Raw genomic sequence first — 19,206 nt, 5'->3', positions numbered from 1 at the left:
TAAACACTAAATTTGGCTTATGGGCCTCTTTGACAACTAATAATCGGTATCAGTATCGGCCCTGAAAAAGCCTATCAGTCGAGGGTTATTATAAAGCACCTAAAGAGGAACTCCATCTCTCGTGTTCCTCTGCCGCTCAGGTGGAGTTTGAGGGTTTGAAGCACGAAATCCGCCGTCTGGAGGAGGACACGCAGTTCCTCAACAGCCAGCTGGAGGACGCCATCCGCCTGAAGGAGATCGCCGAGCGTCAGCTGGGCGAAGCCCTGGAGACCATCAAGACCGAGCGGGAGCTGAAGGCGTCCCTGAGGAAGGAGCTGTCGCACTACATGAACATCGGAGACACGCTCTACAACAGGTGAGTCGGCCGCCGTCGGCCGCCGCCGGACTCCGCCTCCAAACTGACGCGCTGTCCCCCGCAGCCCTCTCTGCATCTCCCTGGACGGGCTGAAGTTCTACGACGACGCCGCCAGCGAGCCCAACAACGACGAGGCCCTGCACGGTTACGACAACGGCTTTAGTAAACTGCTCAGCGACGACAACCGCGTGTCCAAGGAAGAGGAGCTCTTCCGTCCGGCGCCGAGTCTGGTGGACGACCTGCTGAGCGAGCTCAACATCTGTGAGATCCAGAAGCTCAAGCAGCAGCTGGTGCAGGTGGGTGGTAGATGACGTGTCTTCTGTGCTCTCATCGTGCTGGACCTCACACACAATGGACCCCTCTTGTCAGCTGGGGATGTTCTATACACACACACACACACACACGCACTCACGCACACACACGCACGCACACACACACGCACTCCACGCACTCACATACACACTCACAATGTCCAAGCATTCACACATATAATATTCTACACCAAAAAATCATCTATTATTATATTATTGTTGTTGTTGTTATTATTATTACTAATATTATTATTATTTATATTATTATATGTGTGACTGTCCAATTATTCACACAAATGAGATTCTACACCAAAAAATGTTTTATTTATTATTATTATTATTATTATTATTATTATTATTATTATTATTATTATTATTATTATATGTGTGACTGTCCAGACATTCACATATCTAAGATTATACACCAAAAATGTTCTATGTATTATTATTATTATTAATAATATTATGAATATAATTGTTGTCATTATTATATTATTATTATTGTTATATTAATATAATTATTATTTTTAATAATAATAATATTACTATCATTATTATTAATATGATTCTTATTACATGTGTGACTGTCCAACCATTCACACAAATGCTATTCTACACCAATAAAAGTATCTATTTATTATTATTATTATTATTATTATTATTATTATTATTATTATTATTATTATTATTATATGTGTGACTGTCCAGACATTCACATATATAAGATTATACACCAAAAATGTTGTATTTATTATTATTATTATTATTATTAATATAATTGTTGCCATTATTATATTATTATTATTGTTATATTAATAGAATTATTATTATTAATAATAATAATATTACTATCATTATTATTAATATGATTCTTATTACATGTGTGACTGTCCAACCATTCACACAAATAATATTCTACACCAATAAAAGTATCTATTTATTATGATTATTATTATTATTATTATTATTATTATTATTATATGTGTGACTGTCCAAGCATTCACACATATAAGATTCTACACCAAAAATTAATCTATTTTTTATTATTATTATTATTATTATTAATATCATTGTTGTCATTATTATATTATTATTATTATTCTATTAATATAATTATTATTATTAATCATAATAATATTACTATCATTATTATTAATATGATTATTTTTACATGTGTGACTGTCCAACCATTCACACAAATGATATTCTACACCAAAAAAAGTATCTATTTATTATTATTAGTATTATTATTATTATTATATGTGTGACTGTCCAAGCATTCACACATATAAGATTCTACACCAAAAATTAATCTATGTATTATTATAATTATTATTATTCTTAATATTATAATTATTCTCAATATTATAATGATAATAATTATTATTATTATTAATATTATTATTATATGTGTGAATGTCCAAGCGTTCACACATATAAGATTCTACACCAAAAGTAATATATTTATTATTATAATAATTATTATTAGTAGTATTATAATTTGTATGAATATTATTATTATTAATTGTATTATTATTATTAATTGTATTATTATTATTATTATTAATATTACTATTAATATTGCTATTATTATTATTATATGTCTGAATGTTCAAGCATTCACACATATAAGATTCTACAGCAAAAAATAATCTATTTATTATTATTATTAATATTATTATTATTATTATTCCGCAGGCCTCAGTTTTCATCCGATCGGAACCATTCGAGTATCTAAAAAATATCCCTGATTACCCAGAATTTACAAATTTCCGGGCCATTTTTCCCATTGAAAATAAATGGGCCATTTTTCGAACTTGCACAATTCCCACATTTCTCACCTGATTGGAACCGTGCCATCATCCACACACTCCACTCACCTTGGACAATCAAACTCGCATTGTACAAGTTTAAAAAAAAATTCCAGGCATTCCCAGAATTCCCGGTTCTCCAAATCCTTATTTTCACCTCTTCCTGGAAAGTTTTCACAGTCCTCATTTCGCAGGCGTTTTTGACCATTCCACCTTCAAAACATTCCACTTAGTTGGGACAACAAATGCTCCAATTTTTTTTTTGCACAAATTCTCGGTTTTCCCGAAATTCCAGGAATCCCGAAATACCCATTCTCAATTCATACTGTCGTCAAACGATTCCAAAATTTCTAACACCAAGCCATTCATGTCATCTAGGACAATTGTTCTAGTATCAATATTTTCAAAAATTCCCAGTTTTCCGGAAATACTACAATTTCCAGGAAATTCCCATGAATGGACACATTCATAGCTCTACAATCCCCTAAATACTCAAAATGTTTTGCCATTTTTAAACCGGATACGGACCTTTCCACCATCCACACACACTACTCTTCCGATATATCGAACGCAAAACGTGTTTTTCCTTCTCCAAAATTCCAGATTATCCTGGAATTTCCAGGAATTTCTCCCCATCGACAATGAATGGGAAATGACTACATATCCCACATTTCTCAACCGCTCCAACATCCACACACTCCACTCCTATCGGAACTGCAAATTCTAGTTTAGATGTAGTTTTTTTGGAGGCCAACTCTTCCCCACCTGCCCGTCAGCACATCTGACCGCTGATTGGTCAGCTGCTGCGTGCTGCCAATCATCACGGTGAAGCGGGGCTCACGTTAGCAAGAAAACAAGCAGAGGCACAGAGCCAATCAGTGAGCTTGTGGGCGGGGTCTAAAGAGAAACGAACTACAGTTTAAGTGGCCGTTTTCCGATTGTTGCTAATGTTTGACTTGTCTCTATTTAATGTAGTGACATTTTTTAGACGGTAAAAAGTGCATGGGACCAAAACAGCCTTTTAAAAATGTGCAGGGGACATGTCCAACCTGCCCCCCAATTACATCCCTGCACACACACACACACACACACGCGCACACACACACACCCACCAGACGGCCGCGACAGTGGGTGGTGTGACACCAGTGGACCTGCCATCTGCTGCATTGCCACCACAGGAGTTCAACACTATGCACGAGTGGTTGCCATGGTTACCAGGAAGAATCTGTATTGTTTAGGGGTGAAGAGATTGTTGTTTTTTTCCCTCTCCTATTGTCAAACGCACAATTGTTTGCTTTCCTGACAAATACATTTTGGTGCTTGTTTGAGAAAAGACATGGAGTTATATTTTTTATTTATTTATTTTTAATTTTTATTTGATGCGCCTCTGTAGCTTATTTTTGGTATTATTCTCAACTTTTCTTGCTTTTTTTTAATCACTTATCTTTTCCTTAAACCACTAATTATGGTTCTTGGACGCTTGTATGTGTTTTTGTTACTTTTCTTTTTAGGCCGTTTTTGTGTTTGGCTTTGATAAGTTGAGCAGCCGGGGATCCCGTGCCGGCACAAAGATGAAGGAGCGGAGAAGGAAATTTAACATTTAAAAAAATTTTAACATTTTAAAAATCCACAATTTCCCTTGTGGATCAATATAGTTTGTCTAAGTCTAGGCCTTCATTTTAAGCACGGAATAAAATACAAGCAAAATATGTTCTTATTTTCTTTCATATATTCCTGATTTTGAAATGAAATTAAACCGCACATTATCGCTAAAACACTTTTTCACTTGAGTTTAATTATTTTCAAAAAAGCATGTACGTGCTCAAAATTTGCCTTTGAAACCTAACAATTAGGCACGATTGTAACTTTATACAAAATAACATCCATCATTATTTCATAACACTTGTATCATCATCTAACGATCATGCGTCAAACAAAAAAACGTTAGGTGGAATAAAAGGTCAAACAGGTGAAAAGTAACAAGAAAAAGTATCAATGTTGACTTTAAAACTGTCATTGCTCAAAAAAAAATGTTATGAATTATTGACATATTTAAAACCCCAATTACTTCCCATCAAATATTATTCTGAGAAATATTTTTGGGGAAAATATTGCCTATTTTTGTGTGTTCGCAATTTTAAAACGTCTTCTTTGACAAAAAGGGCATAAAACAAAATGTATAAAATACCGTATAGATCTGAAGTTCATCTAGAGATTTAAGCATTGAGAGTAAACATTTTCAAATGTGACTTATTTTTAGCACTTTTATGATTGGGGCTCTCTTTTGGATACCCAAGAGATTGAGTGGGATTTTTTTATATTCTAAAAATTGTCATTGTTCAAAAATAATCAATTATTGACCTATTTAAGGCTCCAATTACTTCACATCAAATATTACAATTTCAAATAGTTTTTGAGGGGAAAAGATTGCATATTTTGTGTTCGCAATTTTAAAAAGGTTTTTTTTGACAAAAAAGGCATTAAAAAATAAATAAATAAATACAAATGTATAGTTGATCTAGAGATTTAAGTATTGAAAGTATTTAAGTATTGAAAGTAAAAATTAAAAAATATGACTTATTTTTAGCACTTTTATGATCGGGGCTGTCTTTTGGATACCCAAGAGATTGAGTGGGATTTTTTTCTTTTCTAAAAACTGTCATTGTCAAAAAATAATCAATTATTGACCTATTTAAGGCTCCAATTACTTCACATCAAATATTACAATTTCAAATAGTTTTTGAGGGGAAAAGAAATATGCTCGCAATTTTAAAACGTTTTTTTTTTTTACAAAAAGGGCATAAAACAAAAACAAAAACATAAATGTATAAAATGCCAGATAGATCTGAAGTTGCTGAGATTTAAGTATTGAAAGTAAAAATTAAAAAATATGACTTATTTTTAGCACTTTTATGATCAGGGCTCTCTTTTGGATACCTAAGAGATTGAGTGGGATTTTTTTTTATTTTCTAAAAACTGTCATTGTTCAAAAATAATAATGAATTAAAATCAATGTTGTTATCAATTATTGACCTATTTAGGGCTCCAATTACTTCACATAAAATATTACAATTTCAAATAGTTTTTGTGGGGAAAAGATTGCATATTTTGTGGGGAAAAGATTGCATATTTTGTGTTCGCAATTTTAAAAGGTTTTCTTGACAAAAAGGGCATAAAACAAACAAAAAAATACATAAAAAATGTATAAAATGCCGGATAGAGCTGAAGTTGATCTAGAGATTTAAGTATTGAAAGTAAAAATTTAAAAATATGACTTATTTTTAGCGCTTTTATGATCGGGGCTCTCTTTTAGATACCCGAGAGATTGAGTGGGATTTTTTTATTTTCTAAAAACTGTCATTGTTCAAAAATAATCAATTATTGACCTATTTAAGGCTCCAATTACTTCAAATCAAATATTACAATTTCAATAAATTTTTGAGGGGAAAAGATTGCATATTTTGTGTTCGCAATTTTAAAAAGTTTTTTTTTGACAAAAAGGGCATAAAACAAACAAAAAAAACATAACAAATGTATGAAATGCCAGATAGATCTGAAGTTGATCTAGAGATTTAAGTATTGAAAGTAAAAATTTAAAATTATGACTTAATTTTAGCACTTTTGTGATTGCGGCTCTCTTTTGGAGACCCGAGAGATTGAGTGGGATTTTTTTATTTTCTAAAAACTGTCATTGTTCAAAAATAATCAATTAGTGACCTATTTAAGGCTCCAATTACTTCACATCCAATATTACAATTTCAATTAATTTTTGAGGGGAAAAGATTGCATATTTTGTGTTTGCAATTTTAAAAAGTTTATTTTGACAAAAAGGGCATAAAACAAAAAAAGAAAAACATAAAAAATGTATAAAATGCCGGATAGATCTGAAGTTGATCTAGAGATTTAAGTATTGAAAGTAAAAATTAAAAAATATGACTTATTTTTAGCACTTTTATGATCGGGGCTCTCTTTTGGATACCCAAGATATTGAGTGGGATTTTTTTATTTTCTAAAAACTGTCATTGTTCAAAAATAATAAATTATTGACCTATTTAAGGCTCCAATTACTTCACATCAAATATTACAATTTCAAATAGTTTTTGAGGGGAAAAGATGGGCATATTTGGGTTCGCAATTTTAAAAAGTTTTTTTTGACAAAAAAGGCATTAAAAAATAAATAAATAAATAAAAATGTATAAAATGCCGGATAGATCTGAAGTTGATCTAGAGATTTAAATATTGAAAGTAAAAATGTAAAATTATGACTTAATTTTAGCACTTTTATGATTGGGGCTCTCTTTTGGATACCCAAGAGATTGAGTGGGATTTTTTTATTTTCTAAAAACTGTCATTGTTCAAAAATAATCAATTATTGACCTATTTAAGGCTCCAATTACTTCACATCAAATATTACAATTTCAATTAATTTTTGAGGGGAAAAGATTGCATATTTTGTGTTTGCAATTTTAAAAAGTTTTTTTTGACAAAAAGGGCATAAAACAAAAAAAAAAAACATAAAAAATGTATAAAATGCCGGATAGATCTGAAGTTGATCTAGAGATTTAAGTATTGAAAGTAAAAATCAAAAAATATGACTTATTTTTCGCACTTTTATGATCGGGGCTCTCTTTTGGATACCCAAGAGATTGAGTGGGATTTTTTTATTTTCTAAAAACTGTCATTGTTCAAAAATAATAAATTATTGACCTATTTAAGGCTCCAATTACTTCACATCAAATATTACTATTTCAAATAGTTTTTGAGGGGAAAAGATTGCATATTTTGTGTTCACAATTTTAAAAGGTTTTCTTGACAAAAAGGGCATAAAACAAAACAAAAATGTATAAAATGCCGGATAGATCTGAAGTTGAGCTAGAGATTTAAGTATTGAAAGTAAAAATGTAAAATTATCACTTAATTTGAGCACTTTTATGATTGAGGCTCTCTTTTGGATACCCAAGAGATTGAGTGGGATTTTTTTATTTTCTAAAAACTGTCATTGTTCAAAAATAATCAATTATTGACCTATTTAAGGCTCCAATTACTTCACATCAAATATTACAATTTCAATTAATTTTTGAGGGGAAAAGATTGCATATTGTGTGTTTGCAATTTTAAAAAAAATATTTTGACAAAGAGGGCATAAAACAAAACAAAAAAACATTAAAAAATGTATAAAATGCCATATAGATCTGATGTTGATCTAGAGATTTAAGTATTGAAAGTAAAAATGAAAAAATATTACTTATTTTTAGCACTTTTATGATCGGGGCTCTCTTTTGGATACCCAAGAGATTGAGTGGGATTTTTTTTATTTTCTAAAAACTGTCATTGTTCAAAAATAATAAATTATTGACCTATTTAAGGCTCCAATTACTTCACATCAAATATTACAATTTCAAATAGTTTTTGAGGGGAAAAGATTGCATATTTTGTGTTCGCAATTTAAAAAAAGTTTTTTTTAACAAAAAAAAGGCATTTAAAAAAAAAAAAAAAAAAAAAAAAATGTATAAATTGCCGGATAGATCTGAAGTTGATCTAGAGATTTAAGTATTGAAAGTAAAAATAAAAAAACATTACTTATTTTTAGCACTTTTATGATCAGGGCTCTCTTTTGGATACCCAAGAGATTGAGTGGGATTTTTTTATTTTCTAAAAACTGTCATTGTTCAAAAATAATAAATTATTGACCTATTTAAGGCTCCAATTACTTTACATCAAATATTACAATTTCAAATAGTTTTTGAGGGGAAAATATTGCATATTTTGTGTTCGCAATTTAAAAAAAAATTTTTTTACAAAAAGGGCATACAAACAATGTTTTTTAAACTATAAAATGCCGGAAAGATCTGAAGTTGATCTAGAGATTTAAGTATTGAAAGTAAAAATAAAAAAAACATGACTTATTTTTAGCACTTTTATGATCGGGGCTCTGTTTTGGATACCCAAGAGTTTTTGTGGGATTTTTTTCTTCGTTGCTCAAAAATAATAATGAATTAAAATTAATGTTGTTATCAATTATTGACCTATTTAGGGCTCCAATTACTTCACATCAAATATTACAATTTCAAATAGTTTTTGAGGGTAAAAGATTGCATTCTTTGTGTTTTGCTTTTAAAAAACAGGGTTTTATTTGACAAAAAGGACATAGTACATACAAAAATACTTTATATTGACAGATAAACCTAAAGTTGATCTATAGATGTAAGCGTTGATATATGACTTATTTTTTTACCCTTCCAAACTTCTGAATACAATTTTTTAAAAGTGCATTTCCCCTTTAAGGTTAAAAAAAATCTTTCTGTTTGTCAGTCATTAATTGTTATTAATGTTTGTCTTCAGATGGAACGCGAGAAGGTGAACCTGCTCTCCACCCTGCAGGACTCCCAGAAACAACTGGAGCAGGCCAACGGTGCTCTGTCCCACCACCAGGAGAAGGTGAACCGCCTGACCGAGAACCTCAACGCCATCCGGAAGCTTCAGGCCAGCAAGGAGCGCCAGTCGGCTCTGGACAACGAGAAGGAACGCGATAGCAACGAGGACGGAGACTACTACGAGGTGGACATCAACGGACCGGAGATCCTGGAGTGCAAGTACAAGGTACCTTGACTGGGAGAGCTGAGGCCTAACAACTTCAGGTCCAGGTTCAGTTTGCCTGATCTCTGCCTTCTTAGGTGGCCGTGTCAGAAGCCGGGGAACTGAAGGAGGAACTGAAGACCCTGAAGGCAGAATACCAGACTTGTCAGTCGCGTTACCAAGAGGAGCGCACGCGGCTGGAGAACCATGTCAGCTCACTTGGAGAGAAGCTGAGCTCTCTGGAGAAGACCAGTGGTCTGGAGAAGGAGGAGAAAGTGAAGCTGGAGAAGGAGCTGCGCAAGGTGCGTTCAAGCAAATGACTACTCTGATGGCGTAACTTTGCGAAAAATGTTTGGGCTCCTTCATTTTTGGCGTAACTTTCCGACAAATGTTAGGGCTCCTTCATTTTTGAAGTAACTTTCCAACAAATGTTTGGGCCCCCTCATGTTTTGACGTATCTTTCCGACAAATGTTTGTCACCCCGAATGTTTTGACGTAACCTTCCGACAAATGTTTGTCGCCCCTCATGTTTTGACATAACTTTCCGACAAATGTTTGGGATCCCTCATTTTTGAAGTAACTTTCCGAGAAATGTTTGGGCCCCCTTATGTTTTGACGTAACTTCCCAACATGTTTGGGCTCCCTCATTTTTGGCGTAACTTTCCGACAAATGTTTTGGCTTCTTCATTTTTGGCGTAACTTTCCGAAAAATGGTTGGGCTCCTTCATTTTTGGCGTAACTTTCCGACAAATGTTTGGGCTTCTTCATTTTTGACGTAACTTTCCGAAAAATGGTTGGGCTCCTTCATTTTTGGCGTAACTTTCCGACAAATGTTAGGGCTCCTTCATTTTTGAAGTAACTTTCCAACAAATGTTTGGGCCCCCTCATGTTTTGACGTAACTTTCCGACAAATGTTTGTCACCCCGAATGTTTTGACGTAACTTTCCGACAAATGTTTGTCGCCCCTCATGTTTTGACATAACTTTCCGACAAATGTTTGGGATCCCTCATTTTTGAAGTAACTTTCCGAGAAATGTTTGGGCCCCCTTATGTTTTGACGTAACTTCCCAACATGTTTGGGCTCCCTCATTTTTGGCGTAACTTTCCGACAAATGTTTTGGCTTTTTCATTTTTGGCGTAACTTTCCGACAAATGTTTGGGCTTCTTCATTTTTGACGTAACTTTCCGAAAAATGGTTGGGCTCCTTCATTTTTGGTGTAACTTTCCGACAAATGTTTGGGCTCCTTCATTTTTGAAGTAACTTTCCAACAAATGTTTGGGCCCCCTCATGTTTTGACGTAACTTTCCGACAAATGTTTGTCACCCCGAATGTTTTGACGTAACTTTCCGACAAATGTTTGTCGCCCCTCATGTTTTGACATAACTTTCCGACAAATGTTTGGGATCCCTCATTTTTGAAGTAACTTTCCGAGAAAGGTTTGGGCCCCCTTATGTTTTGACGTAACTTCCCAACATGTTTGGGCTCCCTCATTTTTGGCGTAACTTTCCGACAAATGTTTTGGCTTTTTCATTTTTGGCGTAACTTTCCGACAAATGTTTGGGCTTCTTAATTTTTGACGTAACTTTCCGAAAAATGGTTGGGCTCCTTCATTTTTGGCGTAACTTTCCGACAAATGTTAGGGCTCCTTCATTTTTGAAGTAACTTTCCAACAAATGTTTGGGCCCCCTCATGTTTTGACGTAACTTTCCGACAAATGTTTGTCACCCCGAATGTTTTGACGTAACTTTCCGACAAATGTTTGTCGCCCCTCATGTTTTGACATAACTTTCCGACAAATGTTTGGGATCCCTCATTTTTGAAGTAACTTTCCGAGAAATGTTTGGGCCCCCTTATGTTTTGACGTAACTTCCCAACATGTTTGGGCTCCCTCATTTTTGGCGTAACTTTCCGACAAATGTTTTGGCTTCTTCATTTTTGGCGTAACTTTCCGACAAATGTTTGGGCTTCTTCATTTTTGACGTAACTTTCCGAAAAATGGTTGGGCTCCTTCATTTTTGGTGTAACTTTCCGACAAATGTTTGGGCTCCTTCATTTTTGAAGTAACTTTCCAACAAATGTTTGGGCCCCCTCATGTTTTGACGTAACTTTCCGACAGATGTTTGTCCCCCCTCATGTTTTGACGTAACTTTCCGACAGATGTTTGGGCTCCTTCATGTTTTGACGTAACTTCCCGACATGTTTGGGTTCCCTCATATTTAGACGTAACTTTCCGACAAATGTTTGGGTTCCCTCATATTTTGGCATACATTTCCGACAAATGTTTGGGATCCCTAATTTTTGAAGTAACTTTCCGACAGATGTTTTGGCTCCTTCATGTTTTGGCGTAACTTTCCGAAAAATGATTGGGCCCCCTCATGTTTTGACGTAACTTTCCCACAAATGTTTGGGTTCCCTCATATTTTGACGTAACTTTCCAAAAAATGTTTGGGTTCCCTCATATTTTGACGTAACTTTCCGACAAATGTTTGAGTTCCCTCATATTTTGATGTAACTTTCCAAAAAATGTTTGGGTTCCCTCAAATTTTGACGTGACTTTCCAAAAAATGTTTGAGTTCCCTCATATTTTCACGTAACTTTCCAACAAATGTTTGGGCCCCCTCATGTTTTGACGTAACTTTCCGCCAAATGTTTGGGTTCCCTCATATTTGGACGTAACTTTCCCACAAATGTTTGGGTTCCCTCACATTTTGACGTGACTTTCCCACAAATGTTTGGGTTCCCTCATATTTTGACGTAACTTCCCGACAAATGTTTGGGATCCTTTATGTTTTGACGTAACTTTCCGACAAATATTTGAAATCCTTCATTTTTGACGTAACTTTCTGACAAATGTTTCGGCCCCCTCATGTTTTGACGTAACTTTCCGACAAATGTTTGGGCTCCTTAATTTTTTTACGTAACTTTCCGACAAATGTTTGAGCCTCCTCATATCTTGACGTTACTTTCCGACAAATGTTTGGGTTCCCTCATGTTTTGACGTAGCTTTCCGACAAATGCTTGGGATCCTTCATGTTTTGACGTAACTTTCCGACAAATGTTTGGAATCCTTAATTTTTGACGTAACTTTCCGACAAATGTTTCGGCCCCCTCGTGTTTTGACGTAACTTTCTGACAAATGTTTGGGCTCCTTCATGTTTTGACGTAACTTTCCCACAAATGTTTGGGTTCCCTCATATCTTGACGTAACTTTCCAAAAAATGTTTGGGTTCCCTCATATTTTGACGTAACTTTCCGACAAATGTTTGAGTTCCCTCATATTTTGACGTAACTTTCCAACAAATGTTGGGTTTCCTCATATTTTGACGTAACTTTCCGACAAATGTTTGGGTTATCTCTTATTTTGACGTAACTTTCCAAAAAAATTTTGGGTTCCCTCAAATTTTGACTTAACTTTCCAAAAAATGTTTGAGTTCCTTCATATTGTCACGTAACTTTCCAACAAATGTTTGGGCCCCCTCATGTTTTGACGTAACTTTCCGACAAATGTTTGGGCTCCTTAATTTTTTGACGTAACTTTCCGACAAATGTTTGAGCCTCCTCATATCTTGATGTAACTTTCCGACAAATGTTTGGGTTCCCTCATGTTTTGACGTAGCTTTCCGACAAATGCTTGGGATCCTTCATGTTTTGACGTAACTTTCCGACAAATGTTTGAGGTCCCTCATGTTTTGACGTGACTTTCCGACAAATGTTTGGGATCCCTCATTTTTGAAGTAACTTTCCGACAGATGTTTGTGCTCCTTCATGTTTTGACGTAACTTCCCGACATGTTTGGGTTCCCTCATATTTTGACGTAACTTTCCGACAAATGTTTGGGTTCCCTCATAGTTTGGCATAAATTTCCGACAAATGATTGGGCTCCCTAATGTTTTGATGTAACTTTCCGACAAATGTTTGGGCTCCCTCATGTTTTGACGTAACTCTCCAACAAATGTTTGGGTCCCCTCCTATTTTGACGTAACTTTCCCACAAATGTTTGGGTTCCCTCATATCTTGACGTAACTTTCCGACAAATGCTTGGGATCCTTCATATTTTGACATAACTTTCCGACAAATGTTTGGGTTATCTCTTATTTTGACGTAACTTTCCGACAAATGTTTCGGCCCCCTCATGTTTTGACGTAACTTTCTGACAAATGTTTGGGCTCCTTCATGTTTTGACGTAACTTTCCGACAAATGTTTGAGCCTCCTCATATCTTGACGTAACTTTCCGACAAATGCTTAGGTTCGCTTATATTTTGACGTAACTAATTACTGTACGTTTGTCACTTTGCCATCAGCTTAGCGACGTCGCCGGCGAGTCTCAGGGCAGTCTGAGTGTGGCTCAGGACGAGCTGGTCACCTTCAGTGAAGAACTGGCGACCCTCTACAACCACGTGTGCATGTGCAACAACGAGACCCCCAACCGCGTCATGCTGGATTTCTACAAGGAGGGCAAAGGCGGGCACAGCAGCCCGGAAGGACGCGGACGGCGCTCTCCCATCCTGCTCACCAAGGGCCTCTTCCCAGACTCTCTGAGAAACGATCTGAGCGACGGTTCCCTGTCACCCGGCTCCTCCCTGTCTTCTCCCGTGTCGGACAACCGCCGCGAGCCCATGAACATCTACAACCTGGTGGCCATCATTCGAGACCAGATCAAGCACTTGCAGCTAGCCGTGGACCGCACCACGGAGTTGTCGCGCCAGAGGGTGGCCTCTCTGGAGCTGTGCACGGTGGCCGACAAGGACAAGGAGGCCTGCATGGAGGAGATCCTGAAGCTCAAGTCCCTGCTCAGCACCAAGAGGGAGCAGATTGCCACTCTGAGGACCGTGCTGAAAGCCAACAAGCAGGTCAGTTTGCTGGCAGATAATTCCATACCCAAACATTTGTCAGGGTGCCTTGAAGGATAGAAACAGGAGGTGAGGCTGGCGTCTATTTCAAGGATTTCAGCTGTTTCAGACCTAAAGTCAGAGAAGGTCTGGAGCTAACATTCCATATGCTTGTCTCTTCGAAGTCCTTTTTGATATATGTCTCAGGACAAAGACACGTAAGACTTTGGTTGAAAATCACCACTATTTTCATTAGTTTCTTAACGATTAGTCGAATAATTTTGAATTGGTTCGAAGGATTGTCAAATCAGCTTTAGATTGTTTTAGCCACATCAAAGATGACTGATTCCTTCATAAATATATTTACCCGCTATCTATAGTCCAACTGTGCTGCTCTTAGTAGGGCTCGAAAAGGTCAGGTGATTTTGCAATGCATTGTGGGTAGCCATTGTTGCTTTTGTTTCCATGGTTGTAGTCAACTCGCGGTATTGTAAGTAAAAAAATTAAGGGACTGTAGGGAGACTGGAAACTGGACCCTGTTCCAAAGGCTCGCTACCTCGAACAAATAAATACAAATGACTAGGGGTGCAACGGTACGTGTATTTGTATTGAACCGTTTCAGTACAGGGGTTTCGGTTCAGTACGGAGGTGTACCGGACGAGTTTCCACACGAACATATGAAGTAGCCGCCTAAGCTAAAGTCTTAACAAGCTGCTCCGCTTTCTGCCTTTTCTCTGTCAGTACTCTACACAACATTGTCCCACCCACACAACCATCTGATTGGTTACACGCAGAGCGGTAACAGCCAATCAGCAGTTCGTATTCAGAGCGCATGTAGTCAGTGCTTAGCGTTTAGCAGGTAACCATCAGGCAGCGGACTCTCCCCAAATTATAATAAACACCTCCTAGTCAACTACTAGTAACATCACTATGAGCCCGTTGACGTTCTAGAAACATAAAAGGCAGCTCAGCTCGCTCACAGTCCTGGCTTGAGGTGAAGGCTAATTCGCTTTTAGCGTAACGTTAGCTCATTTTGCGGTGTGTGTGTGTGTTATGGACAGCAAAGCCCTGTCTGTCTGTTATTTCACTTTACCTTTTTCTGTGTTGATTGAGCTGTGTTGAAGCAGCAAAAAAGGACATTATGTAAATGAAGAGTTTCTGTTTCTGATAGTTGATATACTGTAATAATGTAACTGCATCATTAAGCCTACATGAACTCCATGGTGTTCAGGGATGAATAGTCTCTCCTATTACTATTGTACTGTTTTTTCAGCTATAGTTACATTAATCATTAGTAATGGAGCAGCCTAGGTTGGAATGGCAGGGTCCCTGCTATCACACGTTGATACAAAATATAACATTTACGTATTAAAAATCAACTACAGGCTTCCCAAATGCTGTAATAAATTAAGCATGACGAGTTGACTTGAAACTGTTTAATGTTGCACTTTTTATATGTAGAAGAAAAGTTTTGTCATTTTATTTAATCTGAGCAACAACTTGAGGCAGTTTTAATGTTGATTAACGTGGGCAGAATTATTATAGTGTTCCCCAATGTTAAAAGGATAAAGCCATCGTTTACAAATTTGGTAAATAAATAACCAAAAAATTTATATTTTGTTGTTTTCTTACTGTACCGAAAATGAACTGAACCGTGACCTCTAAACCGAGGTATGTACCGAACCGAAATTTTTGTGTACCGTTACACCCTTACAATTGACAGAACCGATCCATATGAGCACCTCCGATATACGTGTTCTGTATCTTGGTCGTCAACCGAGTTTTGGAATGCAAAGTCGGTAAAGGCTCACGGACAAACCAAACCGACTTTGGGTCTGTGCAAGACCTCGGAGTTGTACATTAGAAAGAGAAAACTGTCGTCCTTTCAGAAGTAAGTCAACAGGACTTGTCACTTGGGGTCTCCTGGACAAATCTGTTTCCAACTATAGTTCAAGTCCGAAATACTCTGTGCAATAATGTATTTAAAGCCTTCCCAGTTGTTGATCTACAAATAGATACACTGTTCATAACCCGCAGTTTAGCTAATGCTAACATCCTACTAAATGCTATGTGTGAAACAGAATCAAACATACTTTGATTCCAACTTACCAGTGTGAAAATACAGTGCACACCCCAACATGTACCAGGTGGTGGCGTTACAGGTCATGTTTGATCGTCTCACGGCCGCTATGCAAGCCATTAGCCGCCTCTGTATTAGCTCACTTCCTTGGCCTCGGTCCTACGCCAGGTGGATGAACTCTACCACCGACGTCATTCATGATCAGATCAATAATCAACGATCATGTCAGTCGTCCCTGACGACTTTCCCTCTTCTTGCCGCCCGCAGACCGCTGAAGTTGCTTTGGCCAACCTGAAGAGCAAGTACGAGAACGAGAAGGCCATGGTGACGGAGACCGTGATGAAACTGAGGAACGATTTGAAAACTCTGAAGGAAGACGCTGCGACCTTCTCTTCCCTGCGAGCCATGTTTGCCACACGGTAAGACGCAATGTTCCCACGTTCTCATTATGCTCCCACTATGTTCCCACAATATACCAACTATGTTCTCACTATGTTCCCATTATGTTCCCACAATATACCCACTATGTTCTCACTCTGTTCCCACTATGTTCCCACTATGTTCTCACTATGTTCCCATTATGTTCCCATTATGTTCTCACTATGTTCCCATTATGTTCCCACTATGTTCTCACTATGTTCCCACCACGTTCTCACTTTGTTCCCACTATATTCCCAATATGTTCCCACCATGTTCTCACTGTGGTCCCACCATGTTCTCACTATGTTCCCACTATGATCTCACTATGTTCCCACCATGTTCTCACTATGTTCCCACTATGATCTCACTATGTTCTCACTATGTTCCCACTTCCCTACACAATTGTAGTCCTTGTCTGCGACCCGTCAGGTACTTGACAGCATAATAATAATAATAATGATAATAATAATAATAATAATAATAATAATAATAATAATAATAATAATAATAATGATGATAATAACAACAATACCACTTCATGTAAATAAGGACTATGGAGAACAAAGTATTTTAACTGGTAATCATGGAAACACTCATGTTTTGTTTTTCGTGTGTGTGTGTGTGTGTGTGTGTGTGTGTGTGTGTGTGTGTGTGTGTGTGTGTGTGTGTGTGTGTGTGTGTGTGTGTGTGTGTGTGTGCGTGTGTGTGTGTGTGTGTGTGTGTGTGTGTGTGTGTGTGAAGGGGGCGGGGCTAAGGAGGTCTGTTGCACTCACTAATCTTTAGGGATTCCAAAGAGAAGCGGGTCAAAGGTCGTGTGTATAAACCCACCTCAGTTTGTTGTGTATTACATGTAGACCACTCCACTACTCCTGCTCTCTTTATTCACCTCATGCAGCACATTTGACTAGTTTAAACTTCCTTGTAACCTCCAGGTAGGGATGCGCCAATCAATCGGCCACTGATCAGTATCGGACCATCTTCGTACGTTTACGTGATCGACCAATGTCGATTCATTCCTTACTATGACGATCACAAAAGAGTATCTCCTCTGGCTGACAGAGGCGTCTAGCAGCTAACTGTGTATGTCCATACACAGTGTGGAGACGCTCAACTAAATAAATAACCCTCTATTGCGTAAAAATAAAGTACATTTCTCACAAGTATTATCATCACTGGAAGACGACGCTAAACATGTTACACATCGAGTAAGAACAAGAAGGCATGCTAATCGCTAAGATAGCCGCTACGGCATGCTAATCGCTAAGATAGCTATAAACAAGAGAAGAAATACATTCTTAGTAAAGTTCAGGAAGTGTAGATGAAAGCAGAAAGTAAATTAACAGGAAATATTCAAGAGTCCAATTACTTCACGTCAAATAGTACACATGGAAATGTTTTATGGAGAAAATATAAGTTTTCTTTGACAAAAATGTCATAAAACAAACAAACATAAAAAAGTAAAGCAAATAACTGATGTATCTGAAGTCGATCTAGTGAGTATTTAAAGTCAAATAAAAATGTAAGACTTATTTTTAACACTTTAATGAGTGGGACCCTTTTGGATCCTCAGTCATTTTGGTGGGATTTTTTTACTGTCATTGATGATAGATTATGTAAATCATTACACTCTTCTTGTATAATATATGCATAGATTATGTAAATCATTACACCCTGCGTCTATATAATGTATGCATATATTATGTAAATCATTACACTCTGTTTTATATAATATATGCATAGATTATACAAATCATTACACCCTGCGTCTATATAATACATGCATATATTATGTAAATCACTAAATGATAAATGATAAATGGGTTGTACTTGTATAGCGCTTTTCTACCTTCAAGGTACTCAAAGCGCTTTGACACTACTTCCACATTTACCCATTCACACACACATTCACACACTGATGGAGGGAGCTGCCATGCAAGGCGCTAACCAGCACCCATCAGGAGCAAGGGTGAAGTGTCTTGCTCAGGACACAACGGACATGACGAGGTTGGTACTAGGTGGGGATTGAACCAGGGACCCTCGGGTCGCGCACGGCCATTCTCCCACTGCGCCACGCCGTTTTTATATAATATATGCATAGATTATGTAAATCATTACACTATTCTTATAAAATATATGCATAGATTATGTAAATCATTACACTCTGCTTCTATATAATATATGCATGGTTTATGTAAATTATTACACTCTGTTTATATATAAGAAATGCATAGATTATGTAAATCAATACACTATTCTTCTATATAATATATGCATGGATTATGTAAATCATTACACTCTGCTTCTATATAATATGCATAGATTATGTAAATCTATACACTATTCTTCTATATAATATATGCATGGTTTATGGAAATCATTACACTCTGTTTTATATAATATATGCATGGATTATGTAAATCATTACACTCTGTTTTATATAATATATGCATGGATTATGTAAATCATTACACTCTGTTTTATATAATATATGCATAGATTATGTAAATCAATACAATCTTCTATATAATATATGCAAAGATGATGTAAATGATTACATTATGCTTCTGTATAATATATGCACATATTACGTAAAAATCATTACAATCTTCTTCTATAATATATGCAAAGATTATGTAAATCATTACACTCTGCTTCTATATGATATATGCATAGATTATGTAAATCATTACACTCTGTTTGTATATAATATATGCATAGATTGTGTAAATCATTACATTCGTCTACTATAAAATATGCACAGATTATGTAAATCAGTACACTCTTCTATATAATATATGCATAAATGATGTAAATGATTATAC

General features: G+C 36.3%; 1 protein-coding gene across 1 annotated transcript in view; it reads left to right on the top strand.

Annotated features, from left to right (window-relative positions):
* The window catches only part of LOC133570790 (protein bicaudal D homolog 2), a 108,732-nt gene that overhangs the window by 82,836 nt on the left and 6,690 nt on the right, over positions 1–19,206 (top strand). Inside the window, exons 4-9 of the mRNA XM_061923508.1 lie at positions 141–355; positions 420–651; positions 8,820–9,077; positions 9,152–9,355; positions 13,357–13,905; positions 16,232–16,383. Coding sequence (XP_061779492.1) covers positions 141–355; positions 420–651; positions 8,820–9,077; positions 9,152–9,355; positions 13,357–13,905; positions 16,232–16,383 — 1,610 coding nt within the window. The remainder of the gene's footprint in view (positions 1–140; positions 356–419; positions 652–8,819; positions 9,078–9,151; positions 9,356–13,356; positions 13,906–16,231; positions 16,384–19,206) is intronic.

This window comes from Nerophis lumbriciformis, linkage group LG01, assembly GCF_033978685.3.
Source record: "Nerophis lumbriciformis linkage group LG01, RoL_Nlum_v2.1, whole genome shotgun sequence".
NCBI lineage: Eukaryota > Metazoa > Chordata > Actinopteri > Syngnathiformes > Syngnathidae > Nerophis > Nerophis lumbriciformis.
Note: the sequence above shows the minus strand (reverse complement) of the source record. Positions and strands in the feature narration are given on the sequence as shown.